The 25,354-nt window shown below is 35.6% G+C and overlaps 4 protein-coding genes across 11 annotated transcripts; 2 read left to right on the top strand and 2 right to left on the bottom strand.

The window, feature by feature from the left end:
* Positions 1-1,753: 1,753 nt before the first annotated feature.
* On the top strand, positions 1,754-6,516 carry LOC120336340 (CDP-diacylglycerol--inositol 3-phosphatidyltransferase-like). Of its 6 annotated transcripts, none has more exons than XM_078112012.1 (6): positions 1,754-2,437; positions 2,772-2,847; positions 3,371-3,458; positions 4,491-4,608; positions 5,080-5,161; positions 5,616-6,516. In XM_078112012.1, exons 3-6 carry the CDS (start codon positions 3,421-3,423, stop codon positions 5,786-5,788), a joined length of 411 nt encoding a protein of 136 aa, XP_077968138.1. In that variant the 5' UTR covers positions 1,754-2,437; positions 2,772-2,847; positions 3,371-3,420; the 3' UTR covers positions 5,789-6,516. The 6 variants fall into 6 exon arrangements, with proteins under 6 accessions (XP_077968138.1, XP_077968137.1, XP_077968135.1 ...); XM_078112011.1 differs by having other exon boundaries at positions 2,769-2,847; XM_078112009.1 differs by having other exon boundaries at positions 1,759-2,437; positions 3,325-3,458.
* Positions 6,517-6,793: 277 nt separating this feature from the next.
* On the bottom strand, positions 6,794-8,346 carry LOC120336323 (2-Hydroxyacid oxidase 1-like). Its single transcript, XM_078111959.1, has 4 exons — positions 8,274-8,346; positions 7,640-7,794; positions 7,326-7,395; positions 6,794-6,870 (listed from the first exon to the last, which is right to left on the bottom strand). Exons 1-4 carry the CDS (start codon positions 8,344-8,346, stop codon positions 6,794-6,796), a joined length of 375 nt encoding a protein of 124 aa, XP_077968085.1.
* Positions 8,347-10,783: 2,437 nt separating this feature from the next.
* On the bottom strand, positions 10,784-13,953 carry LOC120327004 (2-Hydroxyacid oxidase 1-like). 3 transcript variants are annotated; one of them, XM_078112004.1, is made up of 5 exons: positions 13,568-13,953; positions 12,707-12,858; positions 12,500-12,615; positions 11,733-11,878; positions 10,784-11,461 (listed from the first exon to the last, which is right to left on the bottom strand). In XM_078112004.1, exons 1-5 carry the CDS (start codon positions 13,765-13,767, stop codon positions 11,305-11,307), a joined length of 771 nt encoding a protein of 256 aa, XP_077968130.1. In that variant the 5' UTR covers positions 13,768-13,953; the 3' UTR covers positions 10,784-11,304. The 3 variants fall into 3 exon arrangements, with proteins under 3 accessions (XP_077968130.1, XP_077968131.1, XP_077968132.1); XM_078112005.1 differs by having other exon boundaries at positions 12,707-12,860; positions 13,633-13,948; XM_078112006.1 differs by having other exon boundaries at positions 13,156-13,708.
* Positions 13,954-18,000: 4,047 nt separating this feature from the next.
* LOC144422125 (2-Hydroxyacid oxidase 1-like) lies at positions 18,001-24,056 on the top strand. Its single transcript, XM_078111958.1, has 7 exons — positions 18,001-18,708; positions 19,041-19,192; positions 19,298-19,413; positions 20,118-20,263; positions 20,846-21,003; positions 21,145-21,236; positions 23,808-24,056. The coding sequence occupies exons 1-7, from the start codon at positions 18,506-18,508 to the stop codon at positions 24,054-24,056; spliced, it is 1,116 nt and encodes a 371-aa protein (XP_077968084.1). The 5' UTR covers positions 18,001-18,505.
* Positions 24,057-25,354: the final 1,298 nt, after the last annotated feature.

Here is a 25,354-nt window from a genome sequence, read left to right as displayed (position 1 = left end):
TGCAACAAAATATAGATCACGGCGAGGTGATCGCGGCAGGAAGTAATATTACAAACCGAAGGCCTGCAGTCAACAGAACTGTTAGTTTTCATGATATTTTGATCAATAATATGCAGTTTCTGAAAATGTAAACAATGCTATATAACAGTGCCATCGGCTAACTAAAAAACTGGAACATTTGTAGCCAATCGCTTTCAGGTGAGAATGAACAGAATGTCAAAATAAAGTTGCTTAGAATGTAGATTGTGGTACATATTATAAACGACAATATATAAAAATTTAGGAGAAAAACTTGACGATGTGCAGTAGGCTACCTATGTGAAATAAACTCAAAAAACATCAGAGCACTGAAAGTAAGATTATCACGAAATTCTAACCAATATATGGTATTATATTTGGGATTTTGTTGTACAAAGGTACAGCACTTAGCTTGATCTCCAGCACTCTCTTTCTGCGATTGCCTGAACCTAACAACGAACATAATTATATAAAGCCTTCACCAGCACACAATTTATATATTATTCTGCAGTATCTCATGGATATATACTGTTCATTTCTGTCCTAACTTTCCCACTTCTTTTTTACAAAGCATTACGTGCTTATAGAATATAGATAATAAATTTGGTCCCCGAGTTGACGTATTACCAGGCGCGGCAGGATATCAATCTTGATTCTCCGATCAAAACAAGATGTTTTGTCCGCGGTCTATTCTACGGACCTACCATGCTAATGAGGCACAATAGCTAGAAATGAATTGTTGTGATCAACTAGTTTTGTTCCAATTTAAAGAATCTGAGCCAAACCCGATTTACAACTGATAATAATATTTTTGCCAGGATCACCGAAATTCAATCAACTTGATATGAATGTGCTTACAATATCTAAGTGATACAAAAGTTATACTACGCACTTGAACTATTTTTTCGTTTTCACGCTAACATTTTACACACAAGACAGACAATCTAATATTGTATATTATACGGAATCGATAGTATTTCTCTTCACAACATCACAAGCCCCTAAATACCTGATCGCAAGTCACGTGTCATCCGAGTTTGGAGTAGAGATGTACCAATACCACTTTTGTCGCCGATACCGATACCGATCCAATACCATCTAAAAAAGCCGATGCCGATACAACGATATTCGAAAACGACCGATACTGCCGATATTCCGATACTATGTAATTATTACCTCAAGTGTGCAGGACAGACGGTTTAAAACAATAGTCTTTGGGCAATATTAATAGTGCACATTATTTCCGTATAAAAAAGAAATATCACACACATAAATAGATATTTATTAGGAAGTAGATGTTTGGAATTCAAATGCGTTAATTGATTCAGATGCATTGAGCACTGGCGCTAGTAATCTCGGTGTTCAATTAGACAACTAATAGTATTTGGCTACTGTTGGTGGTAAAATAAATAAATGTTTATCCTACTTATCGTATGAAACTGCTACATTGAATTACGTGCGCAGGATTTTAGGCCAATATAACGTCGTATTTTATATTTTACACATCGGAACATTCACTAATATTCGATTGATATATTTTCCATAATTACCATGCAATATTAAAAATTTTAATTTAAAAATTTGGAAGCGAAAATATTCAAATTGATTGAGCCAGTTTGGCTGATAAATGGCTAGAACAGGCCAGAATACGATTCCTGTTTCTACTAGCGGGGTGGCGACGTGCATGACTCATAGTTCACAATCAATCCAAGCAAAAAATAATTTCAAGATCCGCATTCTAACATAATTTTTAAAACATTCTGGATCATATTGAGAAGTTAAATATATCGGAAATATCGGTATAAATTTAGTCGATACCGATACCAATGAATTGGCCGATATTGCCGATACCGATACCGCTACATCTCTAGTTTGGAGTCCGTATTCCAGCCAATTTCAAACTTTGAGTCCCATGTCAAATTGAGCCACTTCTGTTTTGAGTCAGAGTCGAGTCCAATTACATAAACAACATTGTAATCGATAAATATGAGTCACACTCAAATTAGGTTTAGTTATTTGAACCGCAGTTACGTTGTTGGCGCAAAGTTCTAAGCGTTGGGTTGGGTTGGCTAGTACGGTTTCGGATACTATGAAGTGTAAATGCATATTGATGTATGAGAAACTTGCTAATCTCCTCACCGTTATAGCGTGGTTCACACGAACAAATGGTATTATTTGTTTACAAAGTTGCAGTCCAGCAATGATTGTTGTGTCGTGTTTCAAATCAGACGGCAACAATTGCTATGCTGTGTAGTGTGTTTTTGCTTCACTCAATTTTACTTATTTTGCTACGAGTGTCAGCGTTTGGCTGCGTATGTGCTTTTCTTATTTAGTTATTAACATTTACTTGTGCTGTGTTTTACTTCGGATTTATTCTGAATATGCTTTAGTTTTAAGTTGAATAGAGCCTTTTATCAAGGTATTCAGATTTTTGTTTTATTTCACTAAGTTGGTTGAAGTAAATATGGCGAACATATTACTGTTCATTGCAAACCGGGTTGAACTTTGGTTCTTCGATTTAGGAAAAAACAGGTTGACCAAAACAATTCATTTTCTGTTGTTTCATTTTTGTTTTTTTTTCAATACAACATCGGCGTGGTTTGTGATTTTTCGCCAGTCGCTCAAACGTATTTTATAGTTTCAAGTCGACTCTCTCAGGCGGGTATTTTCTTCGTTTAAATGAGTCGAGTGGAATCTAGTCTCTCATAAATGGACCAGAGTTTTCACAACACCGATATTACTTATTTCAGCAGTTATTAGTTTGCACGATGGAAAAAGGCAACAAAGTTTCAGCAATTGATGTTCTACTGTTCATCCCGAATATCATCGGTAAGTGAAATGGTAAAACTTTAAAAAAATATAGTCCATTCCATCGTTAAACGAATTTTTGCTATAAACTAGTTTAATAGTTAGAGACCTTAAAAAAATAAACAAACTGTGTTTCTATTGCAAGTCCCACAAGACAATATCTTTATTGGTATGAATCAGGAACTTTGTATGAAAAAAAAAAATGTTTCCCTGTTGCAGTCACCTTTATGCTTGAAGAATTATCTTCATGCTTGCGGCCAGAGTCGAAATATAATATATATTGTTATATATGTACATGTACCGACTATTCAAGTATTGCCAATGGTGGGCACTATAGCTACAAGAATTGTGCTTCGTTATCAATGTCTCGGAACGTAATTTTATATGAGATTATTTAGTGTAAATTCTAGTCCAGCCGTCAATTAAAGCCATCCATCAATTTTGGTAGCACTTTGGTTTTCTTCCGTTTCAAAGCCGCTTGTAAAATATCATTTGCAGATTTTTCGAGGATAATTTTGTACTTCACTGCCTTCTATTTCGCCAGAACCAACTATGTCATAACAACAAGTTGTTTTATCGTCGGCATAATACTAGATGAATTCGATGGCCGAGCAGCGAGATATTTTCACCAGGTTTGTAAAATAGGCCAACGAAAAGCAACAAATATTGCCAAAATGACGAGGACAAAAAATGAACCAAAATTGGATTTTGTAACGTTGATCACTTTTAAAAATAGTGGGGTGTTTGATTTTTCTGGGAATGTTCTCAAATAGTTACATAAATTGGTGTGTAACTTATTGTTTCCAATGTAATATAATTCAAGCAGTGATAGGATTAAAATTTTTGAAAACAGACTTATTTTTAATCGAATTCACTATCAGAATTTCAGAATAGCTCTATAATAATACAAGAACGTAACATAGGATTACATGATACAAGCAAATTGAACGCCATCTTTACTAATGTATGTCGCTATACGTAAGCTACATTAACATGAAACGCTTTACATAAATTCAATATATAATTTTCGAAACGCCAATTGTAACGGTAGTCGGTGCGGTGCAGCTGTATTTTCACGACATCCCGAGAACCGGTTCGTGCGCCAATCCCCTAAATCTCATCTTTTTTTTTATGTAACCTTATGTTACAGGAATCGAAGCTTGGTGCTACTGTTTCAATTGAGGTCTGTACAGTCAATATCACGAGGCCAACTTAGAAATATAAATGTATTACAAAATTTTTGTTGGAACGTAGGCTATATTATAAAATCTTTAAAATGCATAATTTCAAAATAAAATCTTTTGGGGAAAGCCTAATGCAAAAATGTGAGACTTGAGAAAAACCCTAACCATGATATCACTGGATTCCAGTGCTCACTTCCATCAACGGGTGAAACTGGATAACTTAATTTCAGGCCGTGACGGGATGCTTTTTTGAGAAGGGCTTTCTACAAAAGATCCAATTTTGCTTTAAACAAGTTCAGACGCACATACACGGGTGAATGAATATTCGTGTGAGGATTTTAAAGATAATACATAATATTTTAATGGAGATATCGCAGAAGCCCAACTTTCCAAGAAATACCAAACTGATGATATCTGTATCGTAATAAATAAAACCTGAATGAAAGTGCTATAAGTTATTAAGAAGTGTTGTTTCTACAGTGTCTATGTTGATATCGTTGGCCACTGGTTGTACATCCATCATTCCGCATTGACTGGTTCATATCATCAAGACATGAAAGGTGGAAATTATTTTTTACGACTCTACTATTCGAACAGGGTAAGAATCGAATCTCTCTTAATAAAATTTGAATCAAAATGTTGGTACAAGTATATAATATTTTTGAGTATAGGATATTGTATTTCGAACTGCAAGTCCTTTCTCCTTGTCTAATTTCTACTTCGAATCTCAAGAGGCCGCAGTCAACAAAGATTCTAGAACGAGATAGTATAAAAGTGATATATATATAATATGTTATTCTTTATTTGACTTAATTCGATAACTCGGTTGATCCTCGCAAGTGTGCGTTTGATTTGAGTGAAGTTTTTTATTTTGATTGTCGTTCCTATCTATACCTTGCTGGCCGGACTGTCTTCCACACACTGCAGAGCTACATGCATTTGCGCTTTGTGTTGACACTGTTCAATACTTGCTGGGAAGTTATGTGACAGTTTATTTGTTGTTGTTTACGTTTAATATGCAATTGTTTGTATGTTCAGACATGTTTTGTTCTGTTGTTTTGCTTTGCAGATGCTCCTTTCTCTGTTGGTGGACGGAAACGAAATATTTCATTTGATGTTGTATTTACTGCACTTTACTGAAGGACCTATGTGTGAGTTATATGAATAATTTTGTTTGTTTAAAACTAATGCTGTTTTGATCTTAATTGCCACACATCGATATACCATATGTTATGGAGATTGGAACACCTAGCATTCTCTGACAAAATAATGGTATGATCTGGCCAATAATGATGCTCATTTCCACGACTCGGAACTTGTACTCTTCATCGTCGTAGGGTGGTTCACGGAATCGATAGTGGTTTAGGCTTCTTCAGTTATCAAGTCATAAGTCAGAGACGAATACCGACCCGACATAGAATGTGAATTAGACGAGATATCATGGTTCACCCTATAATTATGAATTTTTATTGGCTTTCTCTCTAAACCGGAATAGTTGACTCTCATTGCGGCCCAAACCAATATTTCAGCAAAATTATTTATCATCTCTCGATATCAAACATTTACATTGAATTACAAATTTTCTCATGACCTCCTCCTTTACAGTGAATCTACCGGGTTTGAATATTGGCCTAGTAAGATTAGCGTTATATGCATTCACACCAGTCATGGTCGCAAAATGTTGCTTTTTCAACGTTGTTCACCTGTACGATTCCATATGGAGCATGGCAAAATTAGATGCTGATCTACAAAACGATAAGAAGACTAAAGCAAATTAATACAGAAGATATTGCAATTTATCATGTACATTATTGCTTCGCAATTTGAATGCTGCTTTCGCATGCGATACCACTTGCTCAACTAAAAGTGGCGCACCGATTGTGGTGCTTCTTTGATATTCGTTTAATTTCGTAGAGACATCTCATAAAACTCAGTTACTAACCCTAACTATAATCACTGAGATCGCATGCCGAAGTACCACCAAAATTTGAATATTTTCTTACACTTTCAAATATTTAATATTTAATTTTATAAACTGAAAAGTTCAGATATAAGGGCCGCCCTGAAAACATATTTGCGTTATGGGCATTTTGCATAAAAATAATTTTGTTTGAAAATTTTTATATTGGTAAAAGAGAGATTGAATAGAATGCTGTGTATTTGCGTTACAGCTTGTAGAAATAGGGTGAAAATATACTTACTGTTAATTACCGTACATTATAACCACCGACTGTTAACAGCATGTGTTATATTGCTATAGTACAAAGTCTGACCGCGATTCATTTCCTTATATAATTTACCGCAAGCCCTTATGCTGGTTCGAAATTTCAGAGCGAATAACAGTCTGATAAAGTGACCCCGTGCACGTGCACGACAGGTCGTCTCTTAGTATATTTCTTTGTTGTAGTTTGATTAAAAATATAAGTGTTCTTTAATTTTCTGTTACTTAAAATAATTCAATTCGATTGTGAACTTCTACTACAATATATGGGCATTCGGCAACAGATATTGTGTGTTTATTGGCCTTTGACCGAGCCGGAAGAAGATATTACTGTGCGTACGTTTAATAGTGCGAAAAAAAATAACAGTTCGGGCCTTCCCCCTCCCTATGCTAGATTTGAAGTATTGTGTATTATCGACATTTTTCTTTGCCACATGATAAACCACAACTTTGCTGTGTACTGATGATATTATTAAATCCAATTAGCATTTGCGCAAATCATATAGACTAATCTACGATCTTTATGTATATAAATACATTATGTTATAAGAAGCAATTTAATTTAAAGTTTCGAGAAATATCTTGTTTCGTGAACAACTACGTCTGGTGTCGTCTGCAATTCTTCTATTGTAGAAACTCCTGTAGAAAAAAAAATGTAATGTTGCTTCATAGTTTTGCTAAAGTTTTTTTTATGCCGCTGTTGATATGTTAAAATTTATGGTGGTATGTGTCCTCGGGAATTGCACTTATGATTCGGTAATTGTAATTTGGTGTGAATTTGATCAGTGTTTAGTTACGGTGCAGCGTATATCTTATTGTCAGTCGGCAATATAGAGTTTTTTTTTTTGAATGTTTGCATCAGAATTTATTTATTCTCCAAAATAAAATTGGGGAAAAACTATTATTTTGTATATTTTTGCATTAGGTCGAATGCTACTACAACTCGTCCACGAGGTAAAATTGGAAGAAATCTTTGTTAATAGTTTTCAATTTGAAAGTTAGATTAGAAAGAAATCAAAAAAGTTGAAACAAGTAGATCTATCCAAATAGAACCAAATGCATTATGTTATATCAGGTTATAGCTGCTAACTCACCCAGGAGTTGCATAGTGTAGATGAATTCGTTTTTGAGAATTTCTATAACATTCCGCACACCTTCCTCGCCCTGAAAGATTATTGTTTCGTTTTACCAATGTCATATAAAATAATACATTATACGCGTCTATTAGAATACTTTGCACCAATTTCAGAATTTTTACTTTTTGCAAATGCAATCCTACTCGAGGTCCGAAAGGGCCTGAACATAGCACGTTTTACCATCGACCATCGTGAATTATAATAGCAAATGGTATTGATATGATAGCTCTTCGGACCGTATATGGTAAATACAAAATAAACTTGTTACAAACTTTGCATGCCAGTCCCCAGATTATTGGTCTTCCAACAAAAACCGCCTTTGCTCCAAGAGCGATTGCTTTTGCTATGTCTGTTCCTCTACGGATTCCTCCGTCAAAATAAACATCAACTCTGCCATTCACGGCCCGAATTACTTCTGGTAGAACGTCTATTTAAAATTAATGTCCAGTTTTAAACATCAAATTTTAAGTATTTACTTAGAAGATGGATGTGGGACATGCAGGCACGTGGATTTGATACCATAACCATCCTTGGTATAACATGGGTTATGCATTCAACGTTACAGTTTTCACAGATGTGCATTAACATCATGCTTTGGGATAACGTGGACTTCACAACACAGATCCAGGTTTCTACTTCAATCGCGCGAGAAAAGACGTTAAAATAAAAAGCGGAGAAATGATATATATAGATCGGAGTTAGCATGCTTTTCTTATTTTCTCTCTTATTATTTTAATCTCAGTTGAAGTTCCAAAACAGAATGAGAAACAATAAAACAAAGTTTGTAGTTGTCGGAATATGTTAAAACACCGCCATAATTAATTTATGAATCTGACGAAGACATAACAGAACGGAACCTGATATATTTCATTCTATATCAATGTATACCCACTGTCGCGAATGTACCATCTAATATTCTCCCGCCATGATTTGAGACAATGATTCCGTCAACTTTGTGTTCAACAGCTTTAAGTGCCATTTCCGCTTAATATAAACAGAATGAAATTATTTTTGAAAGAGTGTTTTTATTCACTGTTTTATGCATTTATGATCTTCGTATTTGCAATACCAAATCATGGAACGTACTCGAGGTTAGTATACGTCAGGGGTCGGCAACCTTTTGAACTCCGCGTGCCATTTTATGAATAATGAGCACCTTCGCGTGCCAAACATTTTCATGTGTTTGGTTTGCATAATCAACTACCTGATTTGAATAGTCGGAATCGGAAATTTCCTTTCCTTTCTGAAACAGTCGCCGTGATTACACGCTCGTAAAAATAGCCGGCTTTTTTAGCGTATACCGATTTTTAGTCCCGTAAAATAATCAATTCATGACAGCTACGAGAATCTATAAAATTTCCTTCTATATTGATATAATTGGGTCCAACGTAACTCGCGGCTGCGTCTTCTTGCGTCAAAATATAAAGATTACTAGTCTAAAATACCGCTCAATTTGTTGACGTATAAAAATATGAGATAAACATGCCTGAGTGTACTTAGTTTCGATACTTTTTTGTAATCTTGCGAATTCGTTATCGCCGTTAGAAAAATCTCAAGATCTGTAATAAAAATCTCGTAGAGTACAATTAAATACATGTAAAGTATATCAGTAAATCAAAAATACATATTTATCGCCTCGAAATCCCCGCGGCTTTTTCGACGAATACTATATAATGATTTTTCTGTTGTCCAAAGTAATCAATCCACGACCGATACGGCCATATTTAAAATGTCTTGCTGTATTATAATTTACTTTTCTTCAATTTAACCTGCAGTTGCATCGACAATATAAACGCATACGCATCACTACCCTAAAATACCACATCAATCCGCGGACATAAAAATGTGTGATAAACTTCCCGGTTATATCTAGTTTTGATCCGTATTTTTCCAATTTTGCGAATTCGACAAATCTGAGCTGTACTTGCAAAAATGACTCTGCTCTATCGCAATGCTGCCACTCAGATTTTGTTTTCGATGATGAAACCGTTAGAAAAATCCCTAAATCTGCTATAAAAACTCACGGAGTAAAATTTATTTTGGTACAATAAAAATTGATTGAATATATTTTAATTAATTATCTTATATCTCAACACGACTCGGGAAAAAGTCGCGTTTCCAACCTTATAATATGAAATGTATAATATCAACACGAAAATTCCCGACGGCAATTTAAAATAATTGATAAAAAGGTAAATCCGCGCATGTCGGCGATAGAAGTTTCTTTTCAGTTGATAATATTTTGAACGCTGTTCTTCCTTGTGTTCTGACCGGCTAATTTTTATCGATAATTGCTTTTCTGTTTTGACGCGAGTTTCGCGGGCTTTACTGCATCTGACGTGTCACGTGTGGCTCTTGCATCTCGACTTTACGCGTCGTAGGACGTTCTTGTTTAATCTTGTTATGATGTTAGTGGTGTGGTTTCGCATTATCCGCTTTACTGACTTAGCGTGTGGGTGGCATTTGGTCTCGTTAGGTAGAACTGTGGTGAGGGTATCGTAACCGGGGCCCCATATGACCATCGTAGTCATTTATTGCTTTAATTGTTCATGTATTTTATATTTCATTCTTATTAACTGCTTTCTAAATTTAGTTGCTATTTTTATGCCAATAACGTTATCGTTCACGTTTCCTGTCAGTTTCTTGTCGATTTAGGCCTTTGGAGCGTTATCATATGTAAGTTTAATTTCTATTAACTTCTGGTTATGCATTTTCTTTCCGCCCTCATCTTGTGATTGTTTATTGATTATTTCATTTTATTTACAGTCAACCGTTTTACAATAAACGCGTATGACATGGAACATCTGTGTGCCTAAATCTGACAAAGTTGAATATGACGCATTTGTTGAAGAAGTCAAATACTAAAGAATCTGAAGCAACAGTGGCTTCATCGTCGACATTTACGGAAGAAGGCGACTCTGCAGCTGACAAAACGTTTGAGGGCTTGCCATCCTTAACCACGCTTAGACAGAAGCGTATCAACACAGAGACTGAGTTTGAATCATTGTTGACCAAAAGTCGAAATTTGATAAACGAGAACATTTAACCGTGTTTCTATTCTAATGGCCTTATGATTCTCAATGCCGCTCAAACTTATGTGTGCAATAGGCACACGAAATTTTGCAATTTACAATGCCTAAAGAAGCGTTTTTAATCTGTCACGGGCCTCGTACAACAAATTATTTACGGTTTTATTTTTAGTATTTTATATTGCCGCTTTTCAATAAAGAAATTTGCGTCGGTGCCCCACTCCTTTTAGACTTAAAAAGCAACTCGCTGCCGATTATTGTATAATAACTCTTAGCCAATTCACAATTCTGGGCGAATACAAAAAGAAAATAGTTATTATCGTTGACGTGAAATACTTTTTTCGATTCTGGGAGAATAAACACCGACTTGAAAGTGTTTACGGTCAAAATAACACGTCACGCTGACAAAAATAATCGGCGATTTTAGCAAAAAGCTGTACGAATCGCCCAAAAGTATGAATTGATGAAATAATATTCAATATTTCACGACTAAGGGCAAAAAGTAACCCAACAATAGTATAAAAAGTTGCTAGTAGGTGAACGAGTAGTTTCAGGTAGCGAAGCGTTTCTGAAAGTAGCCAAATCTGGCACCGCTGCACCGCATATGCTTATCTACACTGAATTCCCGTACAGATTTAGGCCTCTGATCCATCGCTTTTCCGAAAGTAACGAAAAGTGGCAACAATTTCGGCTTTCCGTCGTTGCAGTTAAACATTACATGTTTTTTCAAAGGATTTGTCGAATTGTTAATTTTTGTTCAAATGTAGAATTTTGGTCAAACTACTAAAATAAATATCTGATCTGCATCAAATCACTTGGCGTGCCATGAGAAATCCTCTCTCGTGCCACAATTGGCACGCGTGCCAGGGGTTGCCGACCCCTGGTATACGTTATAACTATGTACTCAATTAGAACCATAGCTTATCTGTCAGAATTCTTTTGATTACTACAGGTAACTTGGTAATTCCTTTCAACCAATCAATACTGTCCCATTCAGCACTTCCATCCATCCAGGATGTAAACGCAACAAAGGCCGGCTCTTCAGGTTCCACAAATTTGATTGATCTACAATGACCAGAAATGAATCGAATAAAAAAAGGTTAAAAATTCCAGGAATCAATAACTTCCATTGCGATTTCAACTCATTAATAGCACGTATACAGTTATTGCTATGTCATGTTTGGCAAGCACTAGCATAGTAATATATATCTGAATATATTCAGAATATTTGGCGTTTTAGACGTTAATCGTTATACGTCTGACGAGTGTGGACTATATTTCATTGATCATGTTCTATTTTGATCTGAGTTTAAATACCTCTAGACATAATACTCACACAATAGATGTTTCAAACTTGAGTGGTTTTTCGTCTTCGTATCTATGAGTACGATTTCTAAAAACCGGTTCATCGATAGTTACTATAAATCCTTTGAATCCGTTTTGCTCAGCTCTTCTCACAAAATGTTCTGTTACGATACGATTCTATGAAATATTTGAATATTAGTAAGGTAAAGAAAGTACTAAAGTGAATCTAGAATTGACAGAGACTTCAAATACATGTGTAGGAAAACACTTAATCATTCTTTTCTGAGTTAGAGGTTTTGAAGTTTATGAATACGGAATGTCGTGGGTTGATGACGACCGTTGTCGTCCTTCATAACTCTTTAAATTTCCAGTAATGTGCTGAACTTTGTCAGGTCGAAATAAATGAACTGATTTTCAATAACCCAGTTGGGGTATTTCAGCATTTAGGATTTGATGCTTACTTAGTCATCGTCAAATTGTTGCTTGAATTAATCGGGATTCCAGAAGTATGTGTACCATTATGGAGATGATTATTTTTGTTCGCATATTTCACATTCATTACAAAAGTTGTGTAAAGGGACTGAAACCTATGGACGAGAGGCTAACACAGACAGTCCAGGAACTCGTAATAGAACTAAGATAGGTAAAATCAGTATAAAATTATGGCCTACCCCAAACCTAGTTCACATACTGCGGTAGTACCTTAATCGGAGTTTATGTTTTATGTTTACAGACTACTAAATGTAAGCACGGATATTTATTACTATGAAGTAGAATAATTGATACTTCCATACCAACCTTGATGAATTGAACGTGGCACCATTTTATGCAGTTTGGCACCTCAGATGCGATCTCTTCCATCGTTTTGTTACTCCATAAACTTACTGCCATCCCTACGCCAAGTGATTCGGCGGCTGAATAAAAATCATTTTATATTTTGTGAAACTTGCAATTAATGTTCGAGATATATATTATTAAAAGAAATATATGCTGCAGTCACTTTACCTCTTGCGGTACAAAATTCACCTTCTGGCGCACACATACGATGAAATGCCGTTGGTGCAATACATATTGGAAAAGGTATTTTTGAACCAATTACTTCTGTCGAGCAATCCACTCGGCTAACGTTCTTTAAAATCCTGGGTCGAAATCGCCATCTGTGTATAATTTTACAATTTAAATATTTTTTTATACATTTTCCCGACAATGTTGCAATTTCAAGTTTTGCAACCCTAACAGTATTGAAGTAATTCTGAATAACTTTAAATTAGGATGCAAAATTTAAATATTGTGCAAAGTTTTTGTGATATCTTAAACCAGATATTTCCGATTTTACATTGCGTATTCAAGATATCCCACCAAATTAGTTACCGCGCAAAGAGTTGTAAAAGCTAAACCAGCGGTTCCCAAAATTTTTGTTCGTGCGGTCCCAAATTATCAGTGTAAAAACTCACGATGAATTGAACGAAAAAATGCTCCTTTTAATTAAAACTTAATGTGTGATCTTTAATGTGTACTTTATGTCTTTTATAAATTTTGCAAACATGTAGGCCCAAGAAATAAAGGCAAAAGGTCAACTCTTTTTCTTCACCTCTGCCTGATTTTACTTTGAAATGCTGAAAAAATCGAGCATGTTCGCAAATCGCGGTTCAGCAGATAAATAAACTGCAGCTCGCAAAATTGCAGCAAGTTGTGTCTATTTCTATTATTACGTAACAGACACTACGTAACAGAAAGCAAACGACATAGAAAGGTAAAATGAATTCATTGATTCATATAAACAGCATTTAAAATAAGAAACAATAAAACATTTATTTTAAATACAATAGGTAAAATATTCAATCATATTTTAGTCATGTTTTACACAATTCTGTTAATTTTCGCGGCGCATCCTTTGTGAACCGCTGAGCTAAACAATGATTATTTTTCCTTTTAAATGCTTCACAGTTTTCTTTCATGGTTTCTCTTGCTCCTGCAGCAAAAGCAAAATAGCCCAAATCATGTTGCGATAACTTTCTTCGAGCTTCTTCCTCATAATGGCTTACTGATAGCAATAAGTTCTCCATGGACTAAAATGTTTTAAATATTTGCGAGTTAACTGAAATTGTAAGCAAGCAGGAAAGTGTAAGCACGTGCAATTATCTAACGAGCCGACAGAATCCTAGATTTGAGGAAACCATACAATTGATCGGTTTTACAATTTATCTTTTTGCCAGACTGAAAGCGACAAGAGTGTGAGAAGTGAATCAAGCACGACTCATCTATAATACTTTCTTTGCAGACGATTTGTTCACGGTCGAACGGATGTAATATATATATGAATGAGTGGTGTTTCAAAAACAAATTTTCATATTCCGAAAATAGAATATATAAATATTTCTCCCTATATACTACATACTAATCCCATACCGTTATTTTGGAACAACTATGAACGTTTAAAAGGTGCGAAATCAATCTGGCATCAGTAGGATACGGGCAAGGGAGATTTTATAAATGGATTACTGTCAGATTCCTTACGTCGTACGCAATTCAATTTAGATTCAAACAGTGAACTAAGGCTGGCTGGCGACCTTCCTGAGACATTGCCATCAGCCTCGGTAACTACAAATATTCAAAAATAGGTCGTAAAATATCACTCGTGCAAGTCTGAATCATTACATACAAAATCTTTCTAATCTAAAAACATAGCTTACTACAGTCATTCCCTCTTTCAAGAATTCTACATAACCCTTACAGTGGCCGACTATGGCGCTACCAGTACCATATATATCTATACTTGGGAGTTTGCGACACGCTTTGATCAAACACCACTGTCGCCGCATCGTATGCACACAACGACATTAATTAAGGAAAACTATGTTTTAAGTACAAACCAAGGGAGCTTAACACTGGATTTTACGGAAGTCACACATGCCAGTGAAAAGTTTTCTTTCAAGTATCACGTATTTGCATTACAGCTAAAACCTTGAAAGACGTTCAAACTATAAAAGATTACATGCAGTCATCGACTAATGCAAACAAGTAGGAATACAAGTGACACAAATGTTATTTAAAATTTAGCAGTGACATTGCAGATTACACAAATAAGAAGCACTTTGCGTGTTTAAAACACTGAGTGTTTCTAAATCATCCTCAACATAACAATGGACATAATAATAACTTTCCACAACTTGATAGTAGCAGATCCCATACGACAATCCTTTATTATCCGTTTAAATATTGATTAGGGCTCGACACTCACAATAAAATGAATATACTTGGCTCGTGTTATAACGTAATTACTTATAGGCTGCTATCCCTCATGCTTACAGGGCAAGCCGAGTCTCTTCATTTTATCATGATTGTCAAGGTCAGCCCTAATCAATATTTGATTACGTCAGGAAAGTGTGAAACGTACCGTCAATCTATGTAGCCTACGACTTTTCCCGGCTTGAAATATCTTCCAATTTGGTCTGATGTCAATCTTTTTCTCAATATTCACTTCAATTAATGCTATTTTAATCTCATGTATAACCTAACAGTCTTAATACAACCAAATATTCCCATGAACTCGATAGAACAGAAAGGATGCAATAAAATTAACAAACACCCGGTATGAACATCGTAAGAAAAAACATTATACATAAATATATATATACAATAAAAGAACTGAAATTTGGAGAGAAACCCTAAAATCTGGTATATATATATAGCTAACCAGCTAACTAACTAATTATTTACGAAATGAGCTGAAAACAACTCAATACAAACAAAAGACTGACGGACGGTGCTACAGCGCCTTGGTGTCTCGAACATTATAATACAGAATCTAACAGTAAAATCAAATAATGGTGTTATAAATCTAAAAATATGGGTCGTCACATTCCCCACCCCCTCCCTTCTTCTACATAGAACTTTATACAAGAATGTTTTATTCTCCATTATAAAATATTAAGCAACAGATGAACACTAATAATGACAAAAACGAGAATATCGGTCAGACCGAAGACTTATCGATCGAAAATTAGGGGATCCCCAAAACAGCGCTCTTACTCTATAGTGACACCTTGTGTCCCATCACTAATTAATTAATAACTCGCTAATTATACGACATAATTCGCCCAAAATCAATAGGCTTCTGGTCCAAGATAATGATAAATGCACATGCAAAATCTGGAACATATTCAATCTCGTTTTCGTAAGATATCGCGTGCATCTAACAGACAGACAGACGAATACCTATCAACATACTTACCGATTAAAATCGATAAGTAATAAGCGTAGGTATCCTAGTAAGTGATTGAATGAAGCTATCAAAAATCACTACAAAAACGGATACACCCGTATCAGAACAATTGATGGCAAGTGCGGGCTATCACTCAGCTCAATCATCCCTAGTTCAAGCATTTTGTCTACAGCGTCCTCCGCTATTTGTCTCATTGTCCAACCCAGGCTCCGGACTGCCTGTCGAATAGGCTGCAGTATTGTTGGACACGTCAGTGTACATAACGATCGTTTCAATATTATGTTATTGTTATTATTCTTCTCTTTCGTCATGATGAAATCGCTTTTCTCTTCGAATACTGGACCAATTGCTTTGAAATTTTCAGTGGTTGAAGATTGATTTTTTTTGCCAGAAGGCTATCACTTTTACTTATTTCGAAAAATTCTGTGCACTTCAACAGATTCGTTTTTTATGTGTCAGAATAAAAAATGGCGACACCTTGTGACGTGTCCATATATTTGAGCACAGCTCTCTTGTAGTTAATATGTGATGATGAACCATTGTCGTGCGCCCAAGTTCCCCATCCGGATTGACAATTTAAACTCTCTCATCAAAAAAGGCAATTGTTGCCATTGATCAGCCAAAAGTACTTCCGCCGTTGTAATCATATCTCGCAGATGTTCAGGCAAACTGTCTGGCTCGTCCGTCCGTCTTTTCCGAAACAGGAGACACAATTACTTGGCGGACGAAATGTGGTTGGGCTATGTCAAATAAAGATTCAGCGGACAAGCCAGCATAATATTCAGTTGCATTATTCATCTAAACGGCACTTTCTTCCTAGATGGGTCGACCAGCGCCAACAAAGCAACCAATTCGGTGTTGCCTATTCCCCTTGACTCGACGACGGCTACTATGTGGGCGGGCCAAGTCTGTCGAAATTGAGTGAGTACAACACTTCCAGAACGAGCAGGGAACCGATGTTTGACGCTGAAGCCTAATATTTTGTCCCTCAAAAACCAAACGACCCGAACAGGGTCCCATTTGCCAGAATAGTCCACACCAAGAATACCCATCCGTAACCCAAGATTGGCAACCAGCTATCGATAGTCAGGTTGACATCCATTGCACCATATAAAACCAATAACCGTTGGCCCTTCGAGGTGATACTCGAAAAGGAAACAGCTATGGAAAGTCTTAAGTATTTTGTAAATTGGAATAAAAAGTGGTGTTAATGAGCCAGACATCCGCCCAGGCACATTATTTACTGAACCCTTGACATGTCATTCATTATTCCATGTAAGTGAAGAAATCGTAGTCAAAAATAGTGGGTTCCTATATCGTCATCGGAAATCATGTTAGCAGTGAATGCGGATCTCATTCTTGCTGTCATGAGTTTAAAGACTGGTTTGAGGTGGAAGTAGTAGTTGCTGGATTTTGTTCAGTGGTCATGGAAAAGTTTCTGCTATATGTCCTGGTTGTCGGAACAAAAAATATGTTGGTCCACCCGCATTATTTGGACAATCTCGTTGACCTGTTCGCTTACCGTGTTGGCATGCCATAGATCGTGAAGAGCCCGTGGACTGCGACAATCGCGGATTATATGCCCCTCTAGTCCGCATCTGAAACAAGGGATAGGCTACTGGAACTAGATGATACCCGACGAATCCGCAACTAAGACCCTCAGTTGTACTAAGCGGTCTGAAATTTAATTAACAAAACTACATCTACTGCACATAACGTACGTCAGTCAATCAGCAATTCTCTTTCCCATCAATTTTGAAGGTACCTAACGTATGCATACAGTGTAAAATAGAAGACAAAATAGTCTTTCGGGGTGAAGAAAGGCGCGAAAAAACAGTACACGGAAAAAAGATTGAATAAAAAGTGTCATAGAGTGTCGAATAAAGATTTATTCAGATATATATAAGTATGTTTAAGTGCGCAGAGACGGTCTGGCATATACAGAAACGCTCATTTATTTGAAAGACTCCGAGCACCACCAAGAGATGTAACCACAGGAACCTTTCATGATTCAAACGTCATTGGAGGCTTTAACGGCAATGCAATAAACTTGGTACTTAAACTAGCTCAGCTAGTTTGGAGAAATTTCTCACTGCCATGTGTGACATTCGTTAAAACGAGTGTGGTTAGTTCCCTGGATTTATACTTCAAGCATGGTTTTCCTGAATGAATCAGTGTATACATACAATGTGGCGACAACGGTGTTTGTTTAGAACGTGTCGCAAACTCACCAGTAGATATGGTAATGGCAGTGATAAAAAAAATCGCACTTGACTTTTGTTGCAATTTGGACTCGAAATGAGTTGCGCGATTGCGATAGCGATTTCAGTTGTCGACTGATTCAAATAACCATTGCAGGGGTTGTGTTGAATTCTAAATGTAGACAGAAGTAAGATGTATATTTTAGATTAGAAAGATTTTGTATGTGACGATCCAGACTTCGCGCAATTGATATTTTTTGTTACCTATTTTGAATCCTACCGAGAAGGTTTAATCAATTCAAGCAATCAATTGTATTGTTTCCGGGAATCTTTGATTCTGTCGACTCATGAGTTGAATTGCAAATAAATCCCTTATATATGTGTGTGCTTTTCCTACATGCTTACAATTTTAGTTTACTGGCGAAGAGTTTAAACCTTCTGTCCATGGATAATTTATTGCTATCAGTAAGCGATTATGAGGGAGAGGCTCGAAAAAAGTTATCGCAACATGATTGGGGCTACTTTGCTGCAGGAGCTGTAGGAGGAGAAACTATAAAAGAAAATTGTGAAGCATTTAAAAGGGAAATTAACGATTTAATATGGCGAATAATATTTTGACGTTTTTTTTTGGCCTATTACTTCTGTTTTTACTTGAATACTTGATGTGCTGGGTGGATATTGTTGTTTTGCTCTTATAACACTTTGCACGGCTACCAACTTGGTGCGCTATCTCGAATTTTGCACAAGTAATATCTTTTGAATTCAAATTTAGAGCAAACTTCAAGAATTCATGGAAATAATATTTCTCAAACATTATTTAAAAGTATTGCTTCAATACTGCTGGGTTATGGTTGTTGGATAAATGAATCAAAAAATAATGGGAAAAATATTTCAAATGCAATATTATACACAGATGGCGATTTCGACCCAGGAATTTAACGAACGTTAGCAGAGTGGATTGCTCGACAGAAGTAATTGGTTCGAAAGTACCTTTTCCAATATGTATTGCACCAACGGCATTTCATCGTCTGTGTGCACCAGAAGGTGAATTTTGTACTGCAAGAGGTAAATAGACTGCAGCATATATTTCTTTCAATATTATATATCTCGAACATTAGATTGAGTTAATATCACACAATAAAACACAATATAAAATGATTTTTTTTTCAGCCGCCGAATCACTTGGCGTAGGAATGGCAGTAAGTTTATGGAGTAACAAAACGATGGAAGAGATCGCAACTGAGGTGCCAAACTGCATAAAATGGTGTCAACTTCAATTGACTAAGGTTGGTATGAAAAAAGTAAAAGTAAATAGTAATAAACATGTGTTTACATTTGAAAGTCTGCAATAATAAAAAAAATTATACGTGGCGAACACCCCGTTTTAATACAAGCAACAGTTTAACAATGAAGGACTGAATAAGAACGAAATTCTTTAAAAAAGAAAACTCTGTTATAGAAAATCAGTTCATTCTATTATTTTTCAACCATACCAAATTTGACATAATACTGGAAATAGAAATAGTTGTGAATATCAAACTACAACATTCCGATTGTATAATCTTCAGACCAGTGGTACTCAAACGGCGGAACGCGTCCCTCATTACCAATTCTTTATTACGGTGCTCCAGAAGTACCAAGATGTCGCACAACCTGAACCCTAACCGGTACACACATACTATCTTCAGGTTGTCGCCATCTTGGTGCGCATATTTCTGGAGGTCCCTTTATACACGTATTTGTTGAATAAAACATAATTTCGCCTTAATATCTGTTATTTGTAGCTTATTGCTAGCTAGTTATTTTTGAGGTTGGTCGCGAGACTTGACAAATTCTAAAAATGAGGCGCGGCTCAAAAAGTTTGAGAACCACTGCTTTAGACCCTAAATGATGACGGTTAAAAATTTTCTATATTTATGTATGTATTTAAAGTCTCTATCTATTCTAGATTTGCAAATATTTGGTTTATTGATATTCAAATATTTCATAGAATCGTATCGTAACAGAGCATTTTGTGAGAAGAGCTGAAAAAAACGGATTCAAAGGATTTATTGTAACTATCGATGAACCAGTTTTTAGAAATCGTGACCATAGATACGAAGACGGAAGACCATTTAACTTTGATACATCCATTAGGTAAGATTTATTTCTACATTTATTTTCACTTAAATCGGACAGGATCAATGGATTTTACTCTTGGCTCTTCAAAACTTATTTCACGTTGAACGTTTCCCGTGTTTCCCAACCTTTTTGTCAAATTTCTTTCTTCGTCTATTTTGGAATTTTTTATTCCTCCATCCCTGTACATAAAACTACTTTTATTTCATTTTTATTGAATCCTTTGCTAATGTTATGCGCAAGTCGTACGCCCGTTTTGTGCAGTTTATTATGTGTTCGTGAATACATATCATAGTGATTGTACATACCAAAATTATTCTTCAAAAACGGTTAACATTCCTCACTGAAAGGAATTTCTTAAGGAGTGGGAAACGTTGGTTCACAAGCAAGGTTCAACAACGTAGAAACTATCCTAAAATCGAAATATTTGAGTTTACAAAAAGTGCACAAAATCAAGCACAAAAAGTCAGGCTCTCAAAACATGACGACACAAATTTGTAAACTGCACACACGCTGATAATTACCCAAAATCGCAATGCCATCAATTAGATACTGAGCATTTAAACTCGTTTAAGTGGAATTATGTTCTGGCTACTTTAGAAGCAGAAATATTGAACAATCGACCAAGATTGTGGAACCTGACCAGTCGGCATTTGCTGCGTTTCAATCCTGGATGAATGGAAGTGTTGAATGGGACAGTATCGATTGGTTGAAAGAAATTACGGACTTACCTGTAGTGGTTAAAGGAATTCTAACAGGTAAGCTATGGTTATGATTTTAAACTATTCTAAGTTATTATACGTTCTAGGCTTTGTATTGCAAATAAGGAAATTATAAATGGATAAAACATTGAATACCAACATTCTTTAAAGAACTTTTCATTATTTTTATATTAAAAGCGGAAATGGCAATTAAGGCAGTTGAACACAAAGTTGACGGAATCATTGTCTCAAACCATGGCGGACGAATATTGGATAGTACATTCGCGACAGTGAGTATACATGAATATAGACTCTATAGATGGTGAGAAATATCAGATATTGTTCTGTTCTGGCTTCGACCGATTCATGTATTAAGAGTTACCACAATGTTTTGACATATTCCGACAACTACACACTTTGTTTTAATCTTTAATATATATTTCAAGTTTTTGTTTTTTTGTCTCACAACTTTTAGCTATTGTGATTGATTGCTTTTAATCAACTGAAATAACAAGAATATCGGTCGGAGACCCAAAACAGCGCTCTTACTCCATAGTGACACCGTGTGTCCCATCACTAATTAATTAATAACTCGCTAATTATACGACATAATTCATCGAAAATCAATAGGCTTCCGAACTATGATGAATGCATATGCAAAATTTGGAGCAGATTCGACCTCGCTTTCGTGAGATATCGCGTGTATCTAACAAACAAACAAACAAACAGACAAATACCTATCAACATACTTACCGATCTTAAGATCGATAAGTAATAGCTAGACAGCGATCGGATACCACCGACTTATCGATCGCACACAATCGTTCGCAGCGACGAAAGTTAGGGGATCCTCCAGAACAGGAACTGCAGTTTCAATTCTATCGCTCTGACCCAATAGCGACACCGCGTGTCTCATCACTAATTATTTAATAACTCGCTTATACGACATATTTCATGCAAAATCAATAGGCTTCTGGTTCGAGATATGATGAATGATCATGCAAAATTCGGAGCAGATTCAACCTCGCTTTCGTGAGATATCACGTAGCATACGAAATAGTCTAACACATAGGTTCTCAAAGTGCTCCGTACGGAGCCCCAGGGCTCCGCGAGAGAAACCTAGGGGCTCCGTGAGCTATCCGATTACTTTTTAAAATAATGACTAGTTTTGTAACTGTTCAAAGAAACAATAACAGCTTTGATAAAATTTGACAACATTATAGCCTCGAAATATGGCAAAGAGGCGGAATCGAAAAATGACATTATTTATAAGCTGGAGCGCAGCCAGGATTCTCAAGAGGTGGGGATTTGAATCGGAAATTTCCGCGCAACATTCTTTGCGATTATAAAAAACGGATAACGAGATTTCTGTTGCGTAAAATATTCAATGTATGGCCGATGCGAGCATTTAAAGTGTCTCGTCGTAATAATTCAATTGTACTCATAGTTACTCAAGTTTCATTCGAGATTACTATTAGGATTACTAAAATGAAGGAATACTATTCTAAAATAACATAAAATACGTGATAAACTGCCACCTATGAATAAATTGGAGTCGTATTTTTGCGATCTTTGAATTTGTCAAACTTGATTTGTTCTTTTGCACTCGAGATTATTATTAAGCAAGATATCGCCGTTAAAAAAATCACAAGATCTGGGCAAAATACGATTGAAATTTATTTTAATGCATGCGGCTCCGTCGGTAGTTTCAGAATAAAAAAAAGGTAAATCGCGCATACAATTGACTGTGTTTCGATTTCTCAGTTACTGTACTACGAATAACCAAAGAAAACCTAACATTACACCAAATTTTGTGATTTACAATGCCTATAAAAGCGTTTTTATTCTGACGTGAGTCTGCTAAAACCAAACTTATAGTGTGATCTTTTATTTTAAAATTTAATATTTTGGAATGCCGTTTTTCAATCAAGAAATTTGAGTTGCGGATTTACCTCTTTATTATTAATTATTATTTTTAGCATTTCGTCGCCGATGACTATATATGGTAACATGTTTTTCACATTGAACTCATAATTCCCCACGAGAACAAAAAAGCAATCATCGTCGTCATTGTGGAACAATACGTGTATAAGCCGAAGAAAATTTTTGATTTAGGGAGAATAAACACTGGCGTAAAGATGTTTAACATGCCATGCTGACGAAAACTATCGGTGATTGTAACAAAATGCAATCGCGCACGTTATTAGCAGCCTTTTAGTTTTAAGTCTTCCGAAAATGTCAAAAGGGAAAAGATTCGACCCCTAGTTTATTAATATGTTTGTCAAGTGTCAAATTTACAGCTTTAGTAAGAGTATATATAATTTATCTTTGAAATTTTGATTTATTTATGACTTGCATTAACCCCATTAAAAAAAGGTTTAGCCTTTAAATTAAGTTAAGTACTTTTAACTTACTCAGGAATATTTATCGGAAAGCTACAATTTTAACATTTCTTTTGGGGCTCCGCGAATAATGGTCAACCTTTTCAGGGGCTCCGCAACACCAGATAAACGAACAGACAGACAAATACTTATCAACATATTTACCGATCGAGATCGATAAGTAATGAAAGAGAAAATAGGAAACGCATGTTGTTCATATCATTTTTCTTTTTGACGTCTTTTCATTCGCGATGAGAGTTTAAATCTAAATCTGTATTGTAAAGTCCAATCGAAGCAAGATTTTAATTCCCATTTGTGAATTTTCTGCCGCTGAAGACATTTTTTAACAAAGCTGAAGATCATTTTATACCAATGATTGTTATGTTGTCACGTCCATGTAAGTTTATGTCCATATCCATGATTTGCATCTCCTATGTAAACTCATGAAGTTTCATGTTTAAAACTGGACATTAATTTTAGATAGACGTTCTTCCAGAAGTAGTGAAGGCCGTGAATGGCAGAGTTGATGTTTATTTTGACGGAGGAATCCGTAAAGGAACAGACGTAGCAAAAGCAATCGCTCTCGGAGCAAAAGCGGTTTTTGTTGGAAGACCCATAATCTGGGGACTGGCATGCAAATCATGTAACAAGATCATTTCTGTATTTAACATATATTTTCAAGAGAGCCAACATACCGAGAGTTATCCAATTTGCTATTATTATATATGATGTTCGATGGTGAAACATGTGGCCGATTTTATTTTAGGATCATCCCTTTCGGAAACTAGAGTAAGATTACATTTGCAAAAAGTGAATTTTTCCTGAAATTAGTGCAAAGTATTCTAATAGACATGTAGAATATTTTGTTGATATGACAATAGTAAAACGAAACAATACCTTTCAGGGGGAAGAAGGTGTGAGGAATGTTCTAGAAATTCTCAAAAACGAATTTATTTACACCATGCAATTTCTTGGTGAGTTGGTAGTCTTTATACCTAATATAACATAATGCAACATTGGTGCTATTCCGGTATGTACTACATGTTTGAACGTTTTTAATAAAACTTGTTTCTTAAATTAAACACTATTGACAAAAATTTCTTTTTCAACTCCAGTTTTACTTCGTTGAAGAACTTTGGAGGCATTTAACCTAATGCAAAAACATGATATTAGTTGGTGGTTTTTCACAATTTTATTGAGAAAACCAAAGTGATTCCAATGCTAAACTTCAAATAACAGCCAAAATTACCAACTTGCAATAAGTGATACCGTAACTAAAACAGATCAAATTCACACTAAATTTCAATTACCAGATAGCGAGTGAAAATCACGATCATGTACACCTCACCATAAATTCTAACAGACCAGCCGAAAAGTGAAACAAAGTAAGCTACATTTTGCAACTAACGAGTAACATGCTTCATTTATATAAATTTGTTTCCAGGTGTTTCTACAATAGAAGAATTGCAAACGACACCAGACATAGTTGTTCACGAAACAAGATATTTCTCGAAACTTTGAATTAAATTTCTCCAGGACATAATAAATATGCAGAAATTGATAAATTGGTCGATATGATTTGCGCAAATGCTGATATTAATATTTTTTGTGAAGTCTTTAATTACATCGCCAGTATATTGCAAAGTTACAGTTTATTATTCGACAAAGAAAAATGTCGATAATTGATAAGTTAGTACAAGGCCAAATTATGACATCATAGTAACAAATCTAGTATAGCGAGGGTAAGTCCCGAAGCGTTCGTTTTCTGCTTGCACTGCAAGACGTGAATCCCACACAGAACAATGAAAGGATATGATGCGTTATAAATCAATGTGGGAGTTTTTGACATTCTAATTCAATACTACAGAAATATATCGCGGCCGCCAATTCGTGATAAAAAAAAGATAATTATATAAAAATGACATACATTAGATTTGTCGAAATGGTTGAATTTATTATAACTGTTGCCTGGGGCAGCGTGAACTATGGCTTTGCGCTATTATAGGGCAATTTTCTATAGATAGTTT

Source organism: Styela clava, chromosome 4 (genome assembly GCF_964204865.1).
Source record: "Styela clava chromosome 4, kaStyClav1.hap1.2, whole genome shotgun sequence".
Classification (NCBI taxonomy): Eukaryota; Metazoa; Chordata; class Ascidiacea; order Stolidobranchia; family Styelidae; genus Styela; species Styela clava.
This window is presented reverse-complemented; position numbering and strand designations above follow the sequence as displayed.